We start from the raw sequence: 20,217 nt of genomic DNA, 5'->3' as shown, positions 1-20,217 counted from the left end.
CATAATTTGTGATGATACTGCCAAGTTGATTAAGTTAGTGTGATACATAAGTTGATAATCAACCTCGTATATTAGACTATTTAGGGATTAAAATTGATTTTTGTTAACATATACAACATTTTTTAAAAGTTGTCTTAGTATTATTCTTTTAATGTTTTTTTAATATTTTTATAGACATTAATTTCTGTAACTAATTTAAGGAGAAAAACAAAGTTATAGACATTAATTTCTTAAGGAGACAGTTTTATAGTTTTTAATAAGCAATATATATATATATATATATATATATATATATATATATATATATATATTGATTAAGTAATTATTTTAAACAAAATAGTTTATTGCGCATTAAAAAAATTTATTTTATTTTTTTAAGGATTAAATATGTTTTAAATTTTTTAACTTTAAAATAAAATTGAAATTTGTGTATCTAAAATTTTAATACATTTTCATCTTAAAAATTTAAAAATATATAAATATAATCTTTTTAATTTAATTATATTTAACCTTTTTTTTCATGTAAAATGTATTTCTAAACTCACATGTTAAATATGTGTTAAATTCAACATTAACGGAAGAATATATTTAATATGTAACAAAATTTAATATTATTAGATTAAAAAAATTATATCTATATTAAAGTTCAGAAATAAAAATATATTAAAGTTTCAGACAAAATCAATTTCAATTTCACATTAATTTAGTACTAAAATTATATTTAACTATTTTTTAAATTTATTTGTGTTTTAATTTTGTTAATGAAAAATAGGAATAATTTCTTTTTAGCAACTTTTCTTCGAACATTCACTTTTTTTATTGTTGAAATTAATGTTATGTAAATGGGATCAGTAATTAATGTTCCAAGTAGTAACTGATTGAACCGTTAGAATAGTTTAACTGAACATGAACCCTGATATAAGTAATCTTCTAATATTATATGTAACTGATCCTGTTTAAATGCCAAATTGATTAAATATCATTAGTTTTGGTGTTGAGTTTAATATCTATGTAGTAACCCTTAATAAATTTAAACCAACAAAGAGGTAGTTTTAATTAATTTTTACGATATTAGTTAAAGTTTTAATTTTTACAAAAGAGGGAGTAATATTGGATAATTTGTCATTAAGTGGGCGATTCCATCAGACAAGAATGCCCTCACATTACACACGGAGGTTGAATTATAAAAAAAGCAGGCTTTGTGGCACTGTAAACTCAAATTCAAGAGAGGTTTCGCAAGCAAGCATGCCAGCAATTTCGCATCCCAGAACTTGAAGATGGCACAAAACCCATGTGAGTTATTTCTTTTGAATTTTATTTGATAAGAGCTTGATGTTGAGAGTTTGTGGGTGTTCTTTAACTCTTCAAGAACTCCTTTTTACATAATTTACAAAGAAAACACTGTGTATGGAAGCAAATTACCTGTGAGATGTTGGAAGCGTCACACCATCTTACCCAACCTGTCTTTTCTAATCAATTGCATTCTTGCCAAGTCTTTCTCACGTTTCAAGTTTGAATTTTTCTTATTTGCATGTTCAATCTTTAGTTTATTTAAGATTGTCTCCCAATTCTTATCACACTGTATACCTTATAAAACAAATTTATTTTTTGTTCACAGTAAAGGGACTTCTCCCTTGTTCACCTCACTGTAGCAGTCAGCCGTCCTTAGAACCAGCCTTTCATTCCGTTATTTGAGCTAATTTTAAGCCAAGTATTAGCCTTCACGTACCAAAAGAAATAACATGCAATGGAATGGAAATATTCACAATCATTCTGTCTATGTTTTGTGTTTCAGACAACTCGGTGATTAAAGAGAGTTTTATAAACTGCAGATCTCGACTAAAATGATTAGTACTTTTGGCATACCAAAATAATATTTTTTAACATGTTCTTTGACAATTTATTGCAAATTACAAAATTTTTTAGTAGAATCTTTGTTGTTTTGCTACCATTAATGATTTTATAACTTTTAATAAAGTTCATCATTTAGTAGAGAATATGTCAGGAAGATTGTGTTAGAGAGTGAGCTGCTAACGATCGTTGTGTGGTATTGGTAATTAATTGCAATGGTTAAAAACAGTAGCATATTGAATATTCAATTAATGTAAGAGAAATTGACTTCCAACTGTTAAATTATTTTCTCAGCATTTTTGCAGAAAAAAGTCATAATACAGAATAAGTATGGCTATAAACTAGTGGGCATCTTACATGAATCTGGAACCGAAGAGATTGTTCTCCTATGCCATGGGGGTCGAGCTTCGAAGGTTACTTTTCCTGATTTGTAAATTATGAACTCACAATTTTTTCTATTACGATGCAAATGTTATTATTATTAGAAATTAATATGACATCTGATTCCATAATATGAAAGCCTTGATTCAGTTTGTCATTGTTTAGTTATTTTCTTCTATCTTCAGGAAAACTTTATCATGACAAATCTTGCAGCTGCTCTAGAGAATGCAGGAATCAGTTCTTTCCGGTTTGACTTCACTGGAAATGGGTAAATTTCTCGTTTTACATATCAAAACCGAGAGTATATTATCCTTATATTCTCGTGTTCAATTCAATATATAAACCACTTGTTCCTTCCTCCATTTATGCTATGTTTATATTAATCTTCTGCTATCGAATTCTGACTATTACTGTTTCTGTTTGACTGTTTCGCTTTGATTTAGCTGTTGATTCTTTCCTTCCAGGGAAAGTGAAGGTTCATTTGAGATTGGTGGTTTCTGGAGGGAAGCTGATGATATACATGCTGTAGCACAACATTTTCTCAAAGCAAACCGGACAGTTATTGCTATTGTTGGCCACAGTAAAGGTTTGTTGTATTGATGTAATTAAAGCATGTCTGCATGTGTTTATATTTCATACTCTGAGCTAGTCAGCAGAAGTACCAAAGTGAAACTTGAGTCGGTTTTGTATTGGTATGCTAAACCAGGATTTATAAATTTTATTGCTTACCTTCAACTTTAATGTGAAGTCTACTATGATGACTGTGTTAATCTGTATCCACTACAAAGGAACGAATACTTGTCAAGTTGCTGCATATTCGTGATAGGGCTTAAAACATTATTTCATCCCTTCGCAAAACTTTCCAAGATCTTCTACCAGTATCAAGAAGTCAACAAATTCTGCCACTGTGTATTAGAGAGTTTCTATGCATGTTTAAATTGTTCTGAATGGTTTATGTATATTGGTGCAGGAGCTAATGCAGCCATTCTTTATGCATCAAAATATAATGATGTTAAAACAATTGTGAACCTCTCTGGTACTCATGATTTGAAGGTAAGCCTTGTAAGTCGTTATGGAAAAGAATTTCTGGAAAGAATAAGGAAGGAAGGTTTCATTGAGTTGAAGGCAGAACCAGGTAACTGACCACTAAATCAGCATTTATTTCAACACTTATATTTCATATGCTTGTTTCTCTGCTTTTAACTTGCTATTTATTGCATTTTCTAAAATGATGTTTTTTTCCTCTTCACTCTTTTTCAAAACAAAACTTCCTTTGTTCTTCAAACCAATTGGAGCTCTTTCTTTTGGTCTCTGATCTTTGATACAATGTTCCAACTGCATTTGTCTTGTCATCTTGCTTTGCTATAAGTTCTCACAATGTCAAACTTCGATTTCTTGACAAATTTGAAAAAATTATTATCACCTGTTATCTTCAGTTGAGGACATCTCATGACATGTACTTTGGCAGGAGGCATCAATTATCGTATAACTGAAGAAAGTTTGAAGGACCGGTTAAACATAAGTATGCTTGAAGAATGTCTGCATATTGATAAAGAATGCAGGTGACACTCTTCTTCACCCTTTCATCTTCATTACAGAGTTTTATTACAATGATCCACACACCCGAATCTCTCAGCAGTTAATGCATGTAATTTTTAACTGTGTAAGTGTTTTTCCTTCAAGAGCATGCCTCTGCCAAATTTTAAAATTAAACAAAATCCTCATTATTTTTTCATGTTAGAAATTTTTATTTGAAACATTTTTGTTTGTAAGTTAACAATGAAGAATAAATATGAAAAATAACGAAATAGTTTGTGAGGATGATAGTGATTCGATCTAAATTTACTATGTTATATCGTTCTTAAAGTGATCGCTTACATGACTTGTCTACATGCATGTTAACTCATCACCAATCAGTAATAGAGACCATTTTAAAAAAGTAAAAATTACAAAGATTAAAACAATAAAATATTTGAAGGATACAAAATCAAAATCTGTCATATTTGCAAGAATAAATGAGACAGGAAATGGAATTTATAACTTGCACTATTTTAATGCTTAGTTTTCTCATTATCTTTTCTTCAAAAGTATCAGTTTTTATTAACTATGGAAAATTTGACCAAAAGTGAAAGGCATAACCTTCCAAACATTTCAGTTTCGAAATTTGCATGTAAGTCATTCAATCTGAAAAGAACTAGTGATGTTGGCAATGCATGGTTTTACTTCCTATATTCATTAGTTCTCATATTAGTCAGTGAAGGAGATAATCTTTATCCATGTAATTTGATGTTTGGTTCATGCTTCCAATATGCAAGTTAATAGGTTTATGTCTATATGGAGTATGTACTAGTAATTAGTAATGGATTTAAAGAACCGGAACATTAATTTGTGAGGAAAAATGATAGTTTTTATTTGTGAAGTTGTGAAATTTCCATATTGAATGGTTGTAGATAAATGACAGGTTCTTTACAGTTCATGGTAGTGCAGACATCCAAATCCCAGCTTTGGCTGCAGTTGAGTTTGACAAGATCCTTCCTAATCACAAGTTTCATATCATAGAGGGAGCTGATCATGTGTATAGTGATCACCAAGATGAATTAGCCTCAGTTGTTGTGAACTTCATAAACGAAACCTTGAGCAAGGATAAGGGTGCTTCTAGCTAGGTATCTATCTATCTATCTTTGTTGGCTGCATTTGAACTCAACATTTTATGTTGGACATTCGTTTATCTAATAATATATTTGTGGTAGATGTTGCAGTGTTAAGCCAGTTCAATCCGCCACTGATGAGCAAATTTTCTGCTATGGATGAACCTGCTTATGATGTTCCACAACACGTGTTGAACTTTTCTGGATTGTACTTATTGAATTAGTGAATCTCTCATCATGGTTAAAATGATGGAGAGTTCAATTATTTATGACAGTGCAAACAGCTTTCTCAAGTTAGCTTATTGTGAACAGGGCATAAGCCTCGGTGAGGAGTTAATATCACATTTGAAGAATGTTGGAACAAAGCATGGAATTGTAAAAGAAAAAGGTAAGAAAACCTTATGGTAAAGACTTCTTAGTTGCCACATGTTTGAAGCAATGATAACTAGTCTTGGAGGGACAGTAGTTAAAGAACTAAAATAAATATATTAAAAGGATTTCTTATTTTTACATTCTTCATTAGTGTCTGAGACACAAGTGAGCAATAGCTTTTAAAAATTATGAAATTATTTATGTATTCGATTTCTGGGAAGATTGTGGAGGACTTGAGAAATTGTTCTCAGACAAAACATGTGGCATAGAAGTGAAACTGAAAATATGATTTGAATTAATTAATGTAAAGTTTATTTTGACTAATGGTATAAAATAGATTTAAAGAAACTAAAATTAGTTTGTATATAAGTGAATTTGTAAAAACTCTTTTATGTACGTTTTAAGAAAATATTTATAATTTATGTATAGATTAATTTTAATTTATGAATTATTTTTGTTTTTCTTATTTCTTGAAGTATTTACGTAGAAGCCTGAATATTGGGATGTTTTTATTCTATATTTATCAAGGAATTTCAAACATAAAATAAAGGGTGGGTTGGGATATCATCTTTTTATTTATATTAAATAAATGTGTTAAATTTACTTTTAAGCACATTGTTTTTGAAAGAAATGATTTTTCATCTTACGTTGTATTCGGAATTTGTCACAAGATTGATAAATTTTGCTTCATTGAATGGTGCGTTTGTTTGTATAAGAAAAACATTGGTGATTTATTTTAGGTGGTTTGTTTTAAAAAAAAATTATTGTTTAAAGGATATAAAGTAAAAATTGATATGTATTTATGTATGGTAAAAGCTTTTTTAAAGTTTTCTCTATTTAAGCGCATATTTTTTATGAAAAATAACATCAAAAAATTACTTTAAAAAAAACTGAAGACTTTTTTTTTCTTTTTCTACTTTTTCAAAAAATATACTCAAATATGTTCAAAATCATAATAAGTCATTATTCTATTTAAAAAATTCAGAAAAAAAATTAAACAAACGTACCGAATTTTACATATTTGATGACAAAGTTGAGCAATTTCAATGGACTTGAATTCAAACTACTAACTGTAAAAAAACACTTCCAAATGTTATGATTACATTAATTAGCATTAAATTAAGTTTAAATTCTTTAATAATTTGTTTAAGGTATGTTATTAGCAAGTTACTCTTGTATGTAAGTATTGTTCTAATTTAAATAATAAAAAAAAAGTTTCAGTTTTAGAAGAATATAATTTTTTTAAAGTAAAATGGTTAAGATTCGAGGAGAAATCAAATATTAGAGAAATACAAATATTTGAAATTGAAATTTGGGATGTTTTGATTAAACACTTAACAATGGTAAAGTCGCAAAGAATACAATAAAAATATTCTTTCACTGAAAAGAGAAAATGAAAAATTACAGTATAAAAATTTAATTAATACATAAAACAATTTATATTATTAAGAATATAAAAATAAGTATTGAATAAGAGTAAGACCAAATGTATATAATTATATGGAAAGAGATGACATGGTTACCTGCCACACTCAGAAGTTGAATTATTGAAAGTAGTTGACGTTTTCACAACTTGAAGATGGCCGGAGATGCACAAAAAAGCCCTTGTGAGTTATTTATATGAACTTCATGTCATGACTTCCGATACCAATGGCTTATTCCTTTCACTGCAAAAAGTACATAAATATAAGTCAACCTCATTACTCATTTTAAGTGTCTTGTCTGACTGAAATGCTTCTAAATTGTTCATAGGTTCAAATTATGTTTTGGATTATGTTCTGTACTTTCTTAAGTTAGCAGTTTCTACTTTCTTGATTGAATAGAAACTACAATTGTTCCGGAGGAGTTCCAGAGTTTGTATTTTGAAGTTTCTGGGTTGTCTTTAACTCTTCAAGACTCTTTATTTAAAAAGAATTTGGCTGTGACATGTTGGGAACAGCACACTATCATGATACCCAAATTACTGGGTTTCTTAACTTCCCTGTTCTGGTCTCCATTTTTTTCTATCTCCATCAAATAGTGTTGCCAAATCTTGCCAAAACTGAAGATTCTAATTCCCGTTTTGAATTTTATCTCTCCGTATTATATAAACCTAATTTATTTTATGTTCTCTTTAACTGTATCGCCCAAAGTTTAACTCATAAACAGGGTTTCATATTCTATGATTTACACTGTTTTTCCTATGGAAATGGAAATAACATGAAATGGAAGTATCCAAAGTGGCATATGAAAAGTATAGTATAACGGTGTTGAGTATTTCAGAAGCATTTATTGCGGTATTTGAAATGAAACCTGAGTGGCATACTGAATATTCAATCAATTAAAAAAGAAATTGACTTCAAACTGTTGGTTATTTTCTCAGCACAGCAGCAGAGAGTCATAATCCCGAACAAACATGGCAATAAACTAGTGGGCATACTACATGAATCTGGAACCCAAGAGATTGTTATCCTATGCCATGGTCTTCGAGCTAACAAGGTTACTTTCCTGTTTTATATGAACCCGCCAATTTTTGTTATAATGCATTGAGTTATTCGAAATGAATGACATCTGATTCCACAATCCATGTACACATAATACCTGGATTCAGTTACTCTCATTGTTTAATTACTTTTTCTTATCTCCAGGAAAACTTTATCATGACAAATCTAGCTGCTGTTCTAGAGAATGCAGGAATCAGTTCTTTCCGCTTTGACTTCACTGGAAATGGGTAAATCTCTGGTTACAAATCAAAACCCTGAACTTGTTTATGTTTGTAATTTTGACCATCAATAGATAGAACCACTAGTTCCTCCGTTTATGCCATGTTCTATGAAACTTCGGATACCTAAACCTGACCATTAGTATTGCTTGACTGTTTCATTTTGATTTAGTTGTTAAGTTTTTCTTATAGGGAAAGTGAAGGTTCATTTGAGTTTGGTAGCTACTGGAGGGAAGCTGAGGATATACGTGCTGTAGCTCAACACTTTCAAGAAACAAACCGTACAGTTATTGCAATTGTTGGGCACAGTAAAGGTTTGTTGTATTATATTGATATCCATACATGCATATGTGTAATTCTACGAACTGACAAGTTCGTAGTAACAAGCGTCCAGGTAATACTGAGGCAATTGATTTTGTCAATATTTTTCTAACAACCATGATATAAGTAATTTCTGGTCAGCAACGATTTGGCTGGGGCAAAAATCTCAGAATGAAGCAATAGGACAAGAACTGCACAGTTTCTTACATAATTTTTTCCTATCTCTAGATTATTACTCACTGTCACTGAAAATAAAAGCATGTCTGTATGTATTTATAGTTCATACTATGAATAAAACTCTGTCTCTTAATCTACTGAGCTAGCCAGCAGAAGCACTAAAATAAACTGAGTAGTTTTTATCTTGATATGTTTAAAGAGGATTTATGAGAAATTTTATCACTTGCCTTAAACTTTAAATTGAAGTTTACTGTGATGTCTGTGTTAATCTGTATCCACTGGATAGGAATAAATACATGTCAAGTTGCTGCATATTTGTGCTTGGTTTTAAAACAATATTTCATGCCTAGGAAAAAATTGATAACATCTTCCATGGATACGTGGTTTTTGAGTTTTTGTTAGACTTGAGTTCAACACGCTCAACCCTTAATATTAATGGAGAATATTTTATCTTAAGCTAAATTTGAGTAGAAGCATCAACAAAAGCAGGGTTTCCACCTACATGGCGTTCCCTCCTCCAAAACACCAGAAAAAATGTCATCTTAACTGCCTTCTACAAATCTGTTACACACTGTAACTGTCATACCTTATGCAGCATTACAACTACCTAATTTAAAATTTAGTAGCATCAGTTTCTCTATGATACGAGAAGTACGGATTCAAGCACATAAAGGACAAGTCAAAGAATTCTGTCACTGTAGATTAGAAAGTTTATATCTATGTTAAAATTGTTCTGAATAGTTTATGTATATTGATGCAGGAGCTAATGCAGCGCTTCTTTATGCATCAAAATATCACGACATTAAAACAATTGTCAACCTATCTGGCAGCCCTGATTTGAAGATAGGCCTTGAATATCGTTTTGGTAAAGATTTTATGGAAAGACTCAGGAAGGAAGGTTTCATTGAGTTAAAGGCAGAGTCAGCAGGTAATCCAGCCACTTCATCAGCCTTGTGTTAAAACAATCAAATGCTTAAATTCAAATTGGTGTAGAAGCATGCTTTTCAAAGATGATTTTTTGAAATCTCAGGTCCATATACTTGTTTCTCTACTTTAAACTTTCTATTAGTTGCTTTTGCTGAAATGAGCTAGCCCAGAGCATTTCCTCGATTTTGTTTTCCTTTGGTAAGCTTCTTTCTTTTCTCTTCCAATCTTTGATGCAATGCTCCATCAGCATCAGGCTATGATCTTTCTCTGCCGTAACTCTTCTTTTGAATGTGAAATAATATATGCACCGATGTTTGCGTGTGCGTTTGTATACATAGGTTCTCTTCTTCTAGAGGATATCACATGACGTCTACTTTTGTAGGAGGTATTGATCATCGTGTAACTGGAGAAAGTTTGAAGGATCGGTTAAACATAATTATGCTTGAAGAATGCTTGCATATTGACAAAGAATGCAGGTGAGCGAAAAGCTGTCTAATAGTTCCCCTCCCCTTCTTCCTTTCATTCTTCGTTAAAGAGTTTCATTATAATGACAGAAGAATTATATTTTGACATCAGAAGTTTTGTTTTTTGTATTTTGACACTTGAAAATGTGTGAAAATATTACAAGTGTTAACTCTTGAAACTTAGAAGTTCGGAATATAACGATTATCACGAAATGGAATTTAAAGAAATTCAACTTCAATTATAGTATTTTTTACAAAAGAGGACAGTTTTTAATGAGGTTAATGAAATTTCCATAATGCATGGTTGCATAATGTGACAGGGTCTTTACCGTTCATGGTGGAACAGACACCATAATCCCGGTTGTAGCTGCAGTTGAGTTTGGTAAGGTTCTACCCAATCACAAGTTACACATCATAGAAGGAGCTGATCATGTATATACGGATCATCAAGCTGAATTAGCGTCCTTTGTGGTGCATGTTATAAAGGAAACCTTGCAAATGGACCTTCTTAATGCCAGTTAGGTATATATCTACCTATCTTGGCCTGAATAATAGCTTTTTATATTTTAAAATCTTTAGTTTTTCTAAAAGTAATAATGGTGATGATCAATCTTGCTGCTTTTAGTCAATTGAAATTTGAAAGTGCGATCCATAACAAACTTGCATTTGCAGCTCCCTGATGGACATGCTTCATGATGCACTACTGTAATTTGCAGCGTGGGACATCTGAGGACTCTGCTCATGGAGAGCTTTAGTTTTGTTCCATTGCACAATGTGGCAGTAATATTTACAGACAAATGTGAATTACAATAAAAACTTTATGATTTTAAATTTCTAAACCTGTACCCTTATTTGTGTGTGTATGTATATTAAATGAGAAATAAGGTTGAGGATAGTCATTATACTTTTACCATATCATGTTATTTTATGAATATGTGAAGTTAAATAGTAAGAAATGATACGAAGAAAAATAAGTAGAGGTAAGCAGCAATTAATAATTAATAAAACGGATCAAAAGGATAAACAACAGACCATTTTCTATTTATCATTTTAACCAGATAAAAAGTCCTCCTCAACAAATGGACAAAGAATAAAGGATAAATACAATTGATGTTTTGCAAGCGTGTGTAAGGAAAATAGATGAGAGAGTAGATGGCTTATATAATCTTAATCATCACAGTTACAGATTACTTATAAAGAGAGCATGATTAGTTATGTAATGTGTTGAAATGAAAATATTTGATTAGTTAAATTATAAATTTATATAATCATTTCTATTTTTCAATTTGGCATCAGAGTTTAGATTTCTTTTTATGAATTTTTTGAAATCTTAGTTGGATATGTGACAAAGAAACTAATGATAATTCAATCTAAAGGCGATTTTAACATAGGTATTACTCTAAATAAATCCAATTATAATTTATGATCACAATTAATGGATATGCACATTGTAAAGAGAAAATGATCTTACATCCGTAGGAAGGTGAAGCCTTCAACAAAGGTATATGAGAGATATGAAAAATGCTACTGAAAACTAAAAAGTAAAAAGATGGTTATTAATGTCTATGAAGTCATAAATCATGAAAATGTATCTTTATTTAGCCATTGTCCTTTCTTGAAATGCTTTGATAAACGCATTTTATGATAGAAGTGATGAACTACTTGAGTTTGCTATAAATCAAAAAGTATGTACTGCAAAACAAAACAAAATTGTTTCATTCAAGTAGTATTATAATTTTTATATAAAAAATATTTCATTAGAATTTAAGTATGGGAATAAAAAGACTTTTTAAAATATTTTTAAATCTGATTATCTATTTTTTTTGTAATTTTTTAAAAATATTTTTAAATTTTTATCAACTTTGTTTTATTAATTTTGAAAATTTAACAAATGTTTGTCTCGTGATATTTTATTTGGTATTTTAATTTAAATATTATATAATTATAATTTTCTTATAAATAACTGATATTTAATAAATAAGAATATTCAATATTATTGTAGAATACATTGTATGAATTAAAGCAATCGCCACAAATGTAGTTAAGTAAATTCACTAATGCTTACTTTTTAAATAGAAACCAAGATCATACCTTGTTTCTAAAGAAAAAAAGAATGAAAAGATTACAATTTTTATTGTTTATGTTGATGACATAATAACTATGAGAAATGATTTATAAATACTTTTTTAAAGGAACACAAGGCATTGAAAGAGTATAAAATTCGAGATGAAGGATCTTGAGCCTTTTTTCTTGGAATCAAAATTAAGTATTTTTTTCTCATGGTGAAAATATGCATTGAATTTATTGAAAGAAATTAGAATGAAAACTTAAGCAAATTCTCCAATTGAAAGGGATTAAAATTGTGTATTGAAGAAGATGAAACTCTACCAAGCAATAGGATAATATCATAGAGTTATGAAAGAGATTGATGTATCTCACACACACTAGACTAGATTTAACTTGTGTTCTTAGGTTATTTAGTTCATACACAATTCAAGTGAAAAACATAAGATTGTTACATAGATTTTAAGGGATACTCTTGGAAAAAGTTGTTTTATTTAAGAAGAACTCTAACTATAAGGATGTGATAATTTATACTAATATATTGGACAAGTGCTCTTAATAATAGAATATCAATTTCTAGATATGTCACGGTAGAAGATAATCTTGTAATGTAAAAACAAGAAGCAAAAAGTTGTAACAAGATCCACTACAAAAATTGTTGAGCTGAAGAATGATTTTTTACTTTGTGAAGGTTTGAGCCTCAGAATATCTCTCAAGGATTTCCAACATGACCAAATGAAACATGGAGATTGATAGTTTTTTCATCAAGGAAAAGGTTGATAAAAACATTATAAAATTGTCAAATATTCGATCTGAAAAACAACTTGCAAATACTCTTATTAAAGTTATGAGAAAGTTTAGAAATGATTAGACAAGTTGAGGATGTATGACATCCATTACCAACTCCAGGGGAGGAATGAGAGGAAGATATTCATTTGACTAAATTATAGGTTTGTATAACAATACAAAATATTATATAATCAAAACTTTATTAATTTAATCTTGATTCATAGGAGAAAAATGTGTTAAAAACAAAATATCTGTATACAAAAATATATAAATGAAAATAATTCAATTTTTCAATTTAATGAAATACCAGTTCTTATAATCTCACACATATATGATATATACAAGTTTGGTAATCCAAAGAATAAAAATGTCGACTCTTACTCAAACTGGTCAATAGTTAAGGATGGAGGTCAAATATAAATTACAATATACTTTTGACCCCAAAATAAATATTATTTTGTGGAACAACAGTTCTAAAGAAATCCTACAATGAAAGGTCATACTACCCTAATGGAATTAACCGTTATCAAACTCGTGTAATGCAATTTACATTCATGCAACTGAATTAACCATTTCACATGATGTTATAGGTAGCATACCATTTCCAGGTAAGATAGAATTCCCGCATAAATGGTGCTCACAAGGGGGCAGCAATAATAATCTGTGCCTGCTACCATCTACAAAAATATTTCAGTGAGGGGTGAGAGGCTTAAGCTTCGGTGCTTCACATTTTTCTTCACCTTCTTTGTCACCTATTGCAATGCAGTGCTAGTTTACCTAGTTAAGTATTTTGACGTTTCTTATCCTCATCATCACTGTCATCTTCGCTAAAATAAATCTCACTCCATTCAATCTATTTTACCAAAGAAAGTAGCATGGCACAAACATAAGAAAAGAGTACAGTTAGTCACTTCTTATGGGTACTTCTAAAATTGCTATTGGCAAATCTACCCTTTAAATACAAGTATTTGGTATTTGTTTACTGAAAGAAAATATTTACCTCTTCCAAGTCATTGTCGGAGGAAACAGGATTGTCCAGTGTTGAGTGCAGAGTTTTGCTATCATCAATCTCCTTCCCATTCTTCATATCCTCCTGAAATCAGCAACAAAAACTTCAGAATGAACTTATAAGCTACTTAAAATAAGCAACTGCAGGATTACATAAAAGTGACACAAAATCATACCAGCTCAGATTTCAGCAACCCAATTCTCTCCTCTAAGTCTAGGATATGATGTTTAAGAGCCTGGATATATTAGAACTTTATGAGATAAAAGTACTAGTAAAGATCCAAGTTTACCACAAGTCAAGTCATAGCTTTACTACCTCACGTCTTTGAAGCTCAACAGATCGAGCCATTGCCTGTCTTCGTGTCAACATGCTTTTGGGTCTCACAACATGTGGACTGCAATAGTTCTTCCCACGATACACAATAATGATATGGTGACCTCTGTTGTCCTTGTCCACAGACACTAGCACCCCCCCGCTCTCAGCTTCTAAAGATATTGCGATATGCTTGACTTGGGCTGCATTTCTTCCTTTCAGAATTAGCTTTACCACCTCACGATATTTCCAGTGTAGGTGCATGTTTTCTATGGTGCCAGCATAAACATCTCGCCTCCCTGAAATAAAAATTCCATGCTTCTAACCTTTCTTGTGTAAGCCATTAACCCTTATACAAAAACAGCCAATCACAAAGCTATAATAAATTTGTTCATCTTACCTAAAAGTAAATATGGTTTCATGCTCATACCAATCTTCCTAAATAAAAACCTCTCTTCATTAGTTAATGTTTCCAAATCAGTAGGAATGACAGCTGGGTCCATATCACGCTGAACCTTTTCTAAAGCCTTCTCAGCCTTCCTGAACTTTGCTTTTGCCTACGACCATTAAAAGCTAGATAGATTTAGTAACAGATCATTTTTGGTAAGTTATTTCACTTTATACCTTCAAAACTTACTAAAGCTAGTCTCTTCTCATGGTTTTTTATTAAAGCAGAAAGTTTACTCATGGCAGAATCTCTCAACATGTTCTCAATTTCTTGCTTATTCAGTTGGTGTCCCCAGTTGGAGGTTGCAGCCCTAGTCTCAGCAAGGGTGCCAGCAATTAATGGCACTTGAGCTGCTTTGGTTTTTGACAGAGTAATAGATGAAGCAATTTGCCGAGCTTTCTCTTCCTCTTCTTGTTGGAGGAGGGTTTGTTTCTGTCTCTCATTCAGTGTATTTGTGACAGCAGGAGGCAAGAAGTCATTGCCTCTGTAAAGTACAATATATTCTTTATTTCTGGAAAGTAGAATTCCTCCAGTCAATTTCTGCATGCATGATAAGGAATAATTACTTCACTTGAGTATGCCAGAGGGAAAATTAGGAACCTCAGCTGTCAAGTTATACAAGTTTCAAATTCTAACAATCCGTACAACCTTACAAGATTTTAACAAATATGGTGGTAAGTCTACAAAAAGTGTAAACCGTGAGCATTACAACAAATGCAGGTTCAGACTATTAAGAGCATGAGTTTTTTTTTCTACGATCAGGAACTATTTAAAGAAAGAATAGAATGGGCCAAAAGGCAAGAACTATGGATCAATTGCAGATAACCACTTGTAGTACAAACCCTAATAACTTGACTTCTTGAATTTATCTAAACTCAAAAGGGGATTTTCTACAGTAACGTGCAAGGTTTGGTAAGTTCGAGGAGTTGGGTAGCTAGATTTGAAGCATGGGATAGTTTTCTGCATTTAGATGGAAAGATGTGTGTGCATTTTAGCCCCAATGATGGTATAGAGAAAACAATATCTCCAATGTATCTGATCCAAAACAAAGGCAAATGCCGTGACAATCACACATGTCAAGTTGTTCAGTCTCCACGGATGAAAACCATCTGATTTTAGCAAATTAAATGAAGAGGACAAATAGCAAACGCATGTCTAGAGATTAACAACAAAATGAAGACATTCAGCAATTTTCTTGTTTTATGGACTTCAAATGAAAATCCCAACTGAGGAAATGTTAACAAACTTATCAATCTTATGATACAATATGGTTATTTTATCACAGAAAGATGTCATGGTCATTGGTTAATTATTTAGTCAACTCACCTGCACCTCTCATTTCCTATTAACTCATTATTAGGTGGGTGGCGTAGTCACTCAGGCAATTCCCTAAACTTTAAATTCATTTGTTGGTAGGTCGAGCAAAGGTTAAGAAACATGTAGAGAAAATTTAACGGTTGTTTGACCTTTACTGTTTCAGGATGAAAATAATACAATGCATACTTTCTTTAAGTCATAATGACATGCCTCATTTTTTATGGGTTTAGGATCATATTCTCATTCCTAATGTTTTCTAAATGAAAAACACTGATTTTGATATATTAAAAATACTTTTAATATATTTTAAAATATCAAAATGAATGGAAGTTTGGACGCACATTAGAAAGACACTATCAAAAAACCATTAGAGAATATAAATTTTGAAGAATGCTAATGACATTCTCTTTCTGAAACTCTCCCTCATGATTGGTCGAAATTTATTTGAAAGCACCAATCTTGGTCGGTCCAACTTCTAAATTATGAGAGAGAGCCATTAAATGTGAATTGAGACCCACCAAAATGGTTGTTTCCAACAAATTTCAATCAATAATAAAGAGATAATTTCAAAGTGCCAGAAAGAAAATGTTCCTAGCATTCCTCAATTCCATTTATAAGAGTTTGTAACATAATTCAAAGGTCAAGCAGATGAGTAGATTTATATACTTTCTTTTTCACAATAAAATTTCACTTCAATTAAATCAAACAGTAGTGTTGAAACAATTCCAGCTCTGTTTATGAGAATTACCACAAGTTCTTCAGCCATCCTGTCATTATTTGTAAAGGGCACACCTCGTTTGATGGCTATTTTTGCAATAGCACTTGTTTCCCACAGCTTGACCAGAGCACTAGCTAGACCTTGTAAATCTCTGTTTCTGCCTGCAGCAATAAACAGATAGTACCGGTTGGAAAGAGATGTTTGCAACACATGAATTTAACTAGATAGTTTCTTGCATACCAAGGGCAAAGTGTGGAGCTGTTGTTCTTGCAAGCCTACGGAAGTTGGTCATTTCCTTGTTAGTTAAAGAAGGCCGTAATCCATAGGGAAGAAGTCTGAATGGGGTCTTATATCCTGGAACCACAGCAGGCAACAAGTCCGCATCAACAGGCAATGGTTGACGGCCTGTCCAATCTATGAAACGTGGACCCAATTCATCTAACAAATGGTTGAGGTCACACATTTCCATCAATTCTTTTTCACTCATGTCCTTCAAACACTCTTCAGAGTCTTGGATAAATGACTCTGTAATTCCAACTGTTTCTCGGACATTTGCTTCACCATTATTTCCACTTCCAACATGTAGTGAGTTATTCACAGCATTCTCCTTGGCATCATTCACTTCCTTATACAATTCAACGCAGGGAAACTTGTAGGTCATACCCCGATACAATACTATGGAACTGCCCGATCGCCATATCACTATGCCCCCAATTTTACTCTGATCAAGCACGAAGACAGCATTGAGAAAAAAAGAAAAATAACTAGCAGTTAAAACCAATACAAGATAAAAGACAATCCATAAGCCAGAACAATGCTACCAATGCACTCTTACTATTAATTGAAAAATATAGCCTATTTACAGAGTCTTGTCTTGTTCATAATTTGTGACTAGAGACTGTTTATCTGACAAAAACATATTACACTAAGGCCCGGATATAAATTTCTCCATAAACATTTATTAAAAAAATAAAAAGGCAAAATAAAGTGACCTTCTATAAGTTAAAATCAATTTAAGCAATTTTAGCTTTTGAAGAAGTTAAAAGAGTTTCTACGAAAGGTTAAATGAATAAGTTAATTTTAACCTATGAAAGACGTTAAAGTTCAATTTATTCTACCTTTTTATGATGCTTAAAGAGAGTTTCATACAATCAGGCCTAGATTGAAAATGAAGAGTGCATTGTCTTTTATGAGGTTTTCAAGTGAAGCATAAAGATAAGCAAAGAAATGAAAGGAGAGAAATACCTCAAGGAGTTGATGAGCCTTTTTCATGTGAGTAGAAAGAGGAATACCAAACTTGAACTTCACAACTTCACTATCCCTCCACTTTTCGTGAACGGAAGCCACCAACTCCTGCGTGATGCCCTTCACTCCAACATTGAACCTCTCCATCATCCTCAGCGCAATCTTTCTCAGCCTCCGCAATTCATGTTCAGGAATCGTCCTCTCCGCCAGCACCGTGTTGCTTCTTCTTTTTTTCCTCTCTCCATTCACTCCCTCTGATACATTCCAAGCCTTACGCACCATTCCCTCTCTCTCTTCACCGCCAGAACCTTTGACACCCTCGGTGTCATTCTCCTCCTCGGAATCATAGGATTCAGAAGCAAACCGTGCATTGCTCGGGTTCACTGCCTGCGGCCACGGCGAGAATCGCTTCGGAAACTGAAAATTCGATTTTGTAGGCTTTTCCGTATTCTGCAACTTCTCATGCCTTTCTTCTTTCGGTGGTTGTTGTCGTTGTTCGTGTTGGTGTCGTTGTTCCTCCTCGTCTTGCAATTCTTGCCATGGAAATTTTTCTCTTTGGGACCCCAATTTATGAGACCATTTATCTTGAATTTGATGAAAGAAGCTTGGTCTGTGATTGGTCTTCTTTTTCTTCTTCACTGTCTTCACTTGTTGTTGAGTCTGAACTCCCGCAGTCTGGTTCGAACAAGAAACTCTGAATTTGATAGTGACAAGAGTATGGGGTTGGAAAAACAGAGAATGCAGAGAAGAAGAGCGACACAGTGTGGAGGATGAACAATTCAATGGAATTGGTTGAAGCGCCATGGCATAGTTACTCTATCATCCAGTGCACAAAACCTCTTCATCTGTAACATACTCCGAGGATTTTTGTTTTGTGCTGTTTTGACAAAAATGTAGCCACTTGGGCCGACAAGCCCCCAATAAGTAAGCCATAGTTGTCACATTCGTGACAGGGCTTTTACTTCCTGAGCCTTCCAAATTTCTTTACGCACCCCATAAAACTTAAAAAACAGTCATATACCATTTTACTTCCCAAAAAAAAAGAAACTTTCGGATTACATATTCCGGAAGTTTTCCCGTTTTTGCACCATATGATTATTGAGTTATAAGAAGATGAGTGGTGTACCAGTATGAGAATCTTTGAAGGCTTGATTTTAAATTTGTGCAAAATGAATTTTAAGAAGGAAATGATATGATTGAAAAAGAAGGGAGAAAAGATTTGGTTGATGGGAGAGTGGAGTGGTGCCAAATAAGATGCTGTTGTGACATGAGCAGTTCAGGTGTGTGATGGTTGATGCTGCCAAATTCATATGGTGCAGTGCCTATTATAAATAGGTCACTGTTTGGCCTTTCGATCATCCAAAACCAAATCCTGCTTCTTGCTTCTCCATAATCATTATAGGAACTAATGAAACTTGTCCCATTTATCCCAATCATATGTTATACAGTGTGCCTGATTTCCCATATTATTTTTTATGCAAAGATTTATACCATCTATATCCAAAGTTTCTTATCACACTTTTTTATAAATAAAAACATTATTGCAATATGATTTTTACATGAAATTTCTGTTTCAGATAGACTATTTGTTTTAATTTTAAATGTATTATTTTTATCTCATTTATTCTAATGTTAATTATTTATTATCCAGAGTTAACTCATTTAAACTTTTCAAAACATAAAAAACTTCATTTTCAATTTTCTCATGTAAAATCACTTTAGTTTAAAAATGTTTTCACCACTCAAAATCTCATCTGCTTTATGTTCAACCATCAAACCCTCATTCCTCTACAACTCATTCTTTAATTTGCAAGAACTAAAGATTGAACCTTTATCATTCAAGTTTTAATATAATGTTGAAAAGTCATATCCTCTTAATAATAAAGTAAAAGTAAGTTCGTTGTGTATTTATTCTCTGATTGGCTTCCAACTTTAAAAGAAAAAAAAAAGCTAGAGGTTAAGCTCTTTAATATACACTTCAAATTGTATTTAGATTTTTACTTTGAAAATAGATTTGGTGTAAGATTTTGTGTATATTTTTAACCTAACACAAGCTACTTTATATTCATGTTTGGTTTTAAGGTGTGGAAGTATTCAAATTGGATTTGTTGTATGAAACTTTATTTTAATAAAGATATATGATATTCTAATCTTCATTTAAAGAAATGATAAAAGGTAACTTTTTTCTGATAGATTAAATGTTTTCTATTAAATTTTACCTCAAACTTGTTTTTTAACATAAAAACATTTGAATACAAATTACTTCAACTTTAATTATAAATAATTTATAAAATCATGTTTCTATCAACATTTTGTGTTTATTCACCCAAACATACTGTATATGTTCTAATGTACTAACTTTGGTAGGAAAAATGTAAGGAGAACAAATTTCAAATAAGTTTTAAAATTTTATAAATTCAGCATATATATCAAATTAGTCTAATGTACTAACGTATTTAGGTATGATGTGTAC

At 31.7% G+C, this 20,217-nt stretch overlaps 3 protein-coding genes across 9 annotated transcripts; 2 read left to right on the top strand and 1 right to left on the bottom strand.

Moving 5' to 3' along the window:
• The first annotated feature begins 1,163 nt into the window (after window positions 1-1,163).
• Window positions 1,164-5,395, top strand: LOC124823910 (uncharacterized). 3 transcript variants are annotated; one of them, XM_047296243.2, is made up of 8 exons: window positions 1,164-1,293; window positions 2,146-2,264; window positions 2,418-2,500; window positions 2,697-2,818; window positions 3,203-3,367; window positions 3,701-3,794; window positions 4,694-4,895; window positions 4,992-5,395. In XM_047296243.2, the coding sequence occupies exons 1-7, from the start codon at window positions 1,278-1,280 to the stop codon at window positions 4,893-4,895; spliced, it is 801 nt and encodes a 266-aa protein (XP_047152199.1). In that variant the 5' UTR covers window positions 1,164-1,277; the 3' UTR covers window positions 4,992-5,395. The 3 variants fall into 3 exon arrangements, with proteins under 3 accessions (XP_047152199.1, XP_047152193.1, XP_087961460.1); XM_047296237.2 differs by having other exon boundaries at window positions 4,983-5,395; XM_088105334.1 differs by having other exon boundaries at window positions 1,201-1,293; window positions 2,157-2,264; window positions 4,983-5,395.
• On the top strand, window positions 5,118-10,755 carry LOC124823893 (uncharacterized). 2 transcript variants are annotated; one of them, XM_088105332.1, is made up of 8 exons: window positions 5,118-5,268; window positions 7,615-7,730; window positions 7,880-7,962; window positions 8,146-8,267; window positions 9,212-9,379; window positions 9,761-9,854; window positions 10,163-10,364; window positions 10,515-10,755. In XM_088105332.1, the coding sequence occupies exons 1-7, from the start codon at window positions 5,118-5,120 to the stop codon at window positions 10,362-10,364; spliced, it is 936 nt and encodes a 311-aa protein (XP_087961458.1). In that variant the 3' UTR covers window positions 10,515-10,755. The 2 variants fall into 2 exon arrangements, with proteins under 2 accessions (XP_087961458.1, XP_047152162.1); XM_047296206.2 differs by lacking the exon at window positions 5,118-5,268 and adding an exon at window positions 6,732-6,859.
• A 2,285-nt stretch (window positions 10,756-13,040) lies between these two features.
• LOC124823884 (CRS1 / YhbY (CRM) domain-containing protein) lies at window positions 13,041-18,607 on the bottom strand. Of its 4 annotated transcripts, none has more exons than XM_088105331.1 (9): window positions 17,745-18,606; window positions 16,740-17,220; window positions 16,530-16,660; window positions 14,654-15,004; window positions 14,417-14,573; window positions 14,020-14,315; window positions 13,880-13,939; window positions 13,696-13,788; window positions 13,041-13,372 (listed from the first exon to the last, which is right to left on the bottom strand). In XM_088105331.1, exons 1-9 carry the CDS (start codon window positions 18,546-18,548, stop codon window positions 13,280-13,282), a joined length of 2,466 nt encoding a protein of 821 aa, XP_087961457.1. In that variant the 5' UTR covers window positions 18,549-18,606; the 3' UTR covers window positions 13,041-13,279. The 4 variants fall into 4 exon arrangements, with proteins under 4 accessions (XP_087961457.1, XP_047152151.1, XP_087961455.1 ...); XM_047296195.2 differs by having other exon boundaries at window positions 13,041-13,548; window positions 17,745-18,605; XM_088105329.1 differs by lacking the exons at window positions 13,041-13,372; window positions 13,696-13,788; window positions 13,880-13,939 and having other exon boundaries at window positions 14,102-14,337; window positions 17,745-18,607.
• Window positions 18,608-20,217: the final 1,610 nt, after the last annotated feature.

The sequence above is a fragment of the Vigna umbellata genome, chromosome 1 (genome assembly GCF_029865625.1).
Source record: "Vigna umbellata cultivar VRB3 chromosome 1, Vumbellata_1.0, whole genome shotgun sequence".
NCBI lineage: Eukaryota > Viridiplantae > Streptophyta > Magnoliopsida > Fabales > Fabaceae > Vigna > Vigna umbellata.
This window is presented reverse-complemented; position numbering and strand designations above follow the sequence as displayed.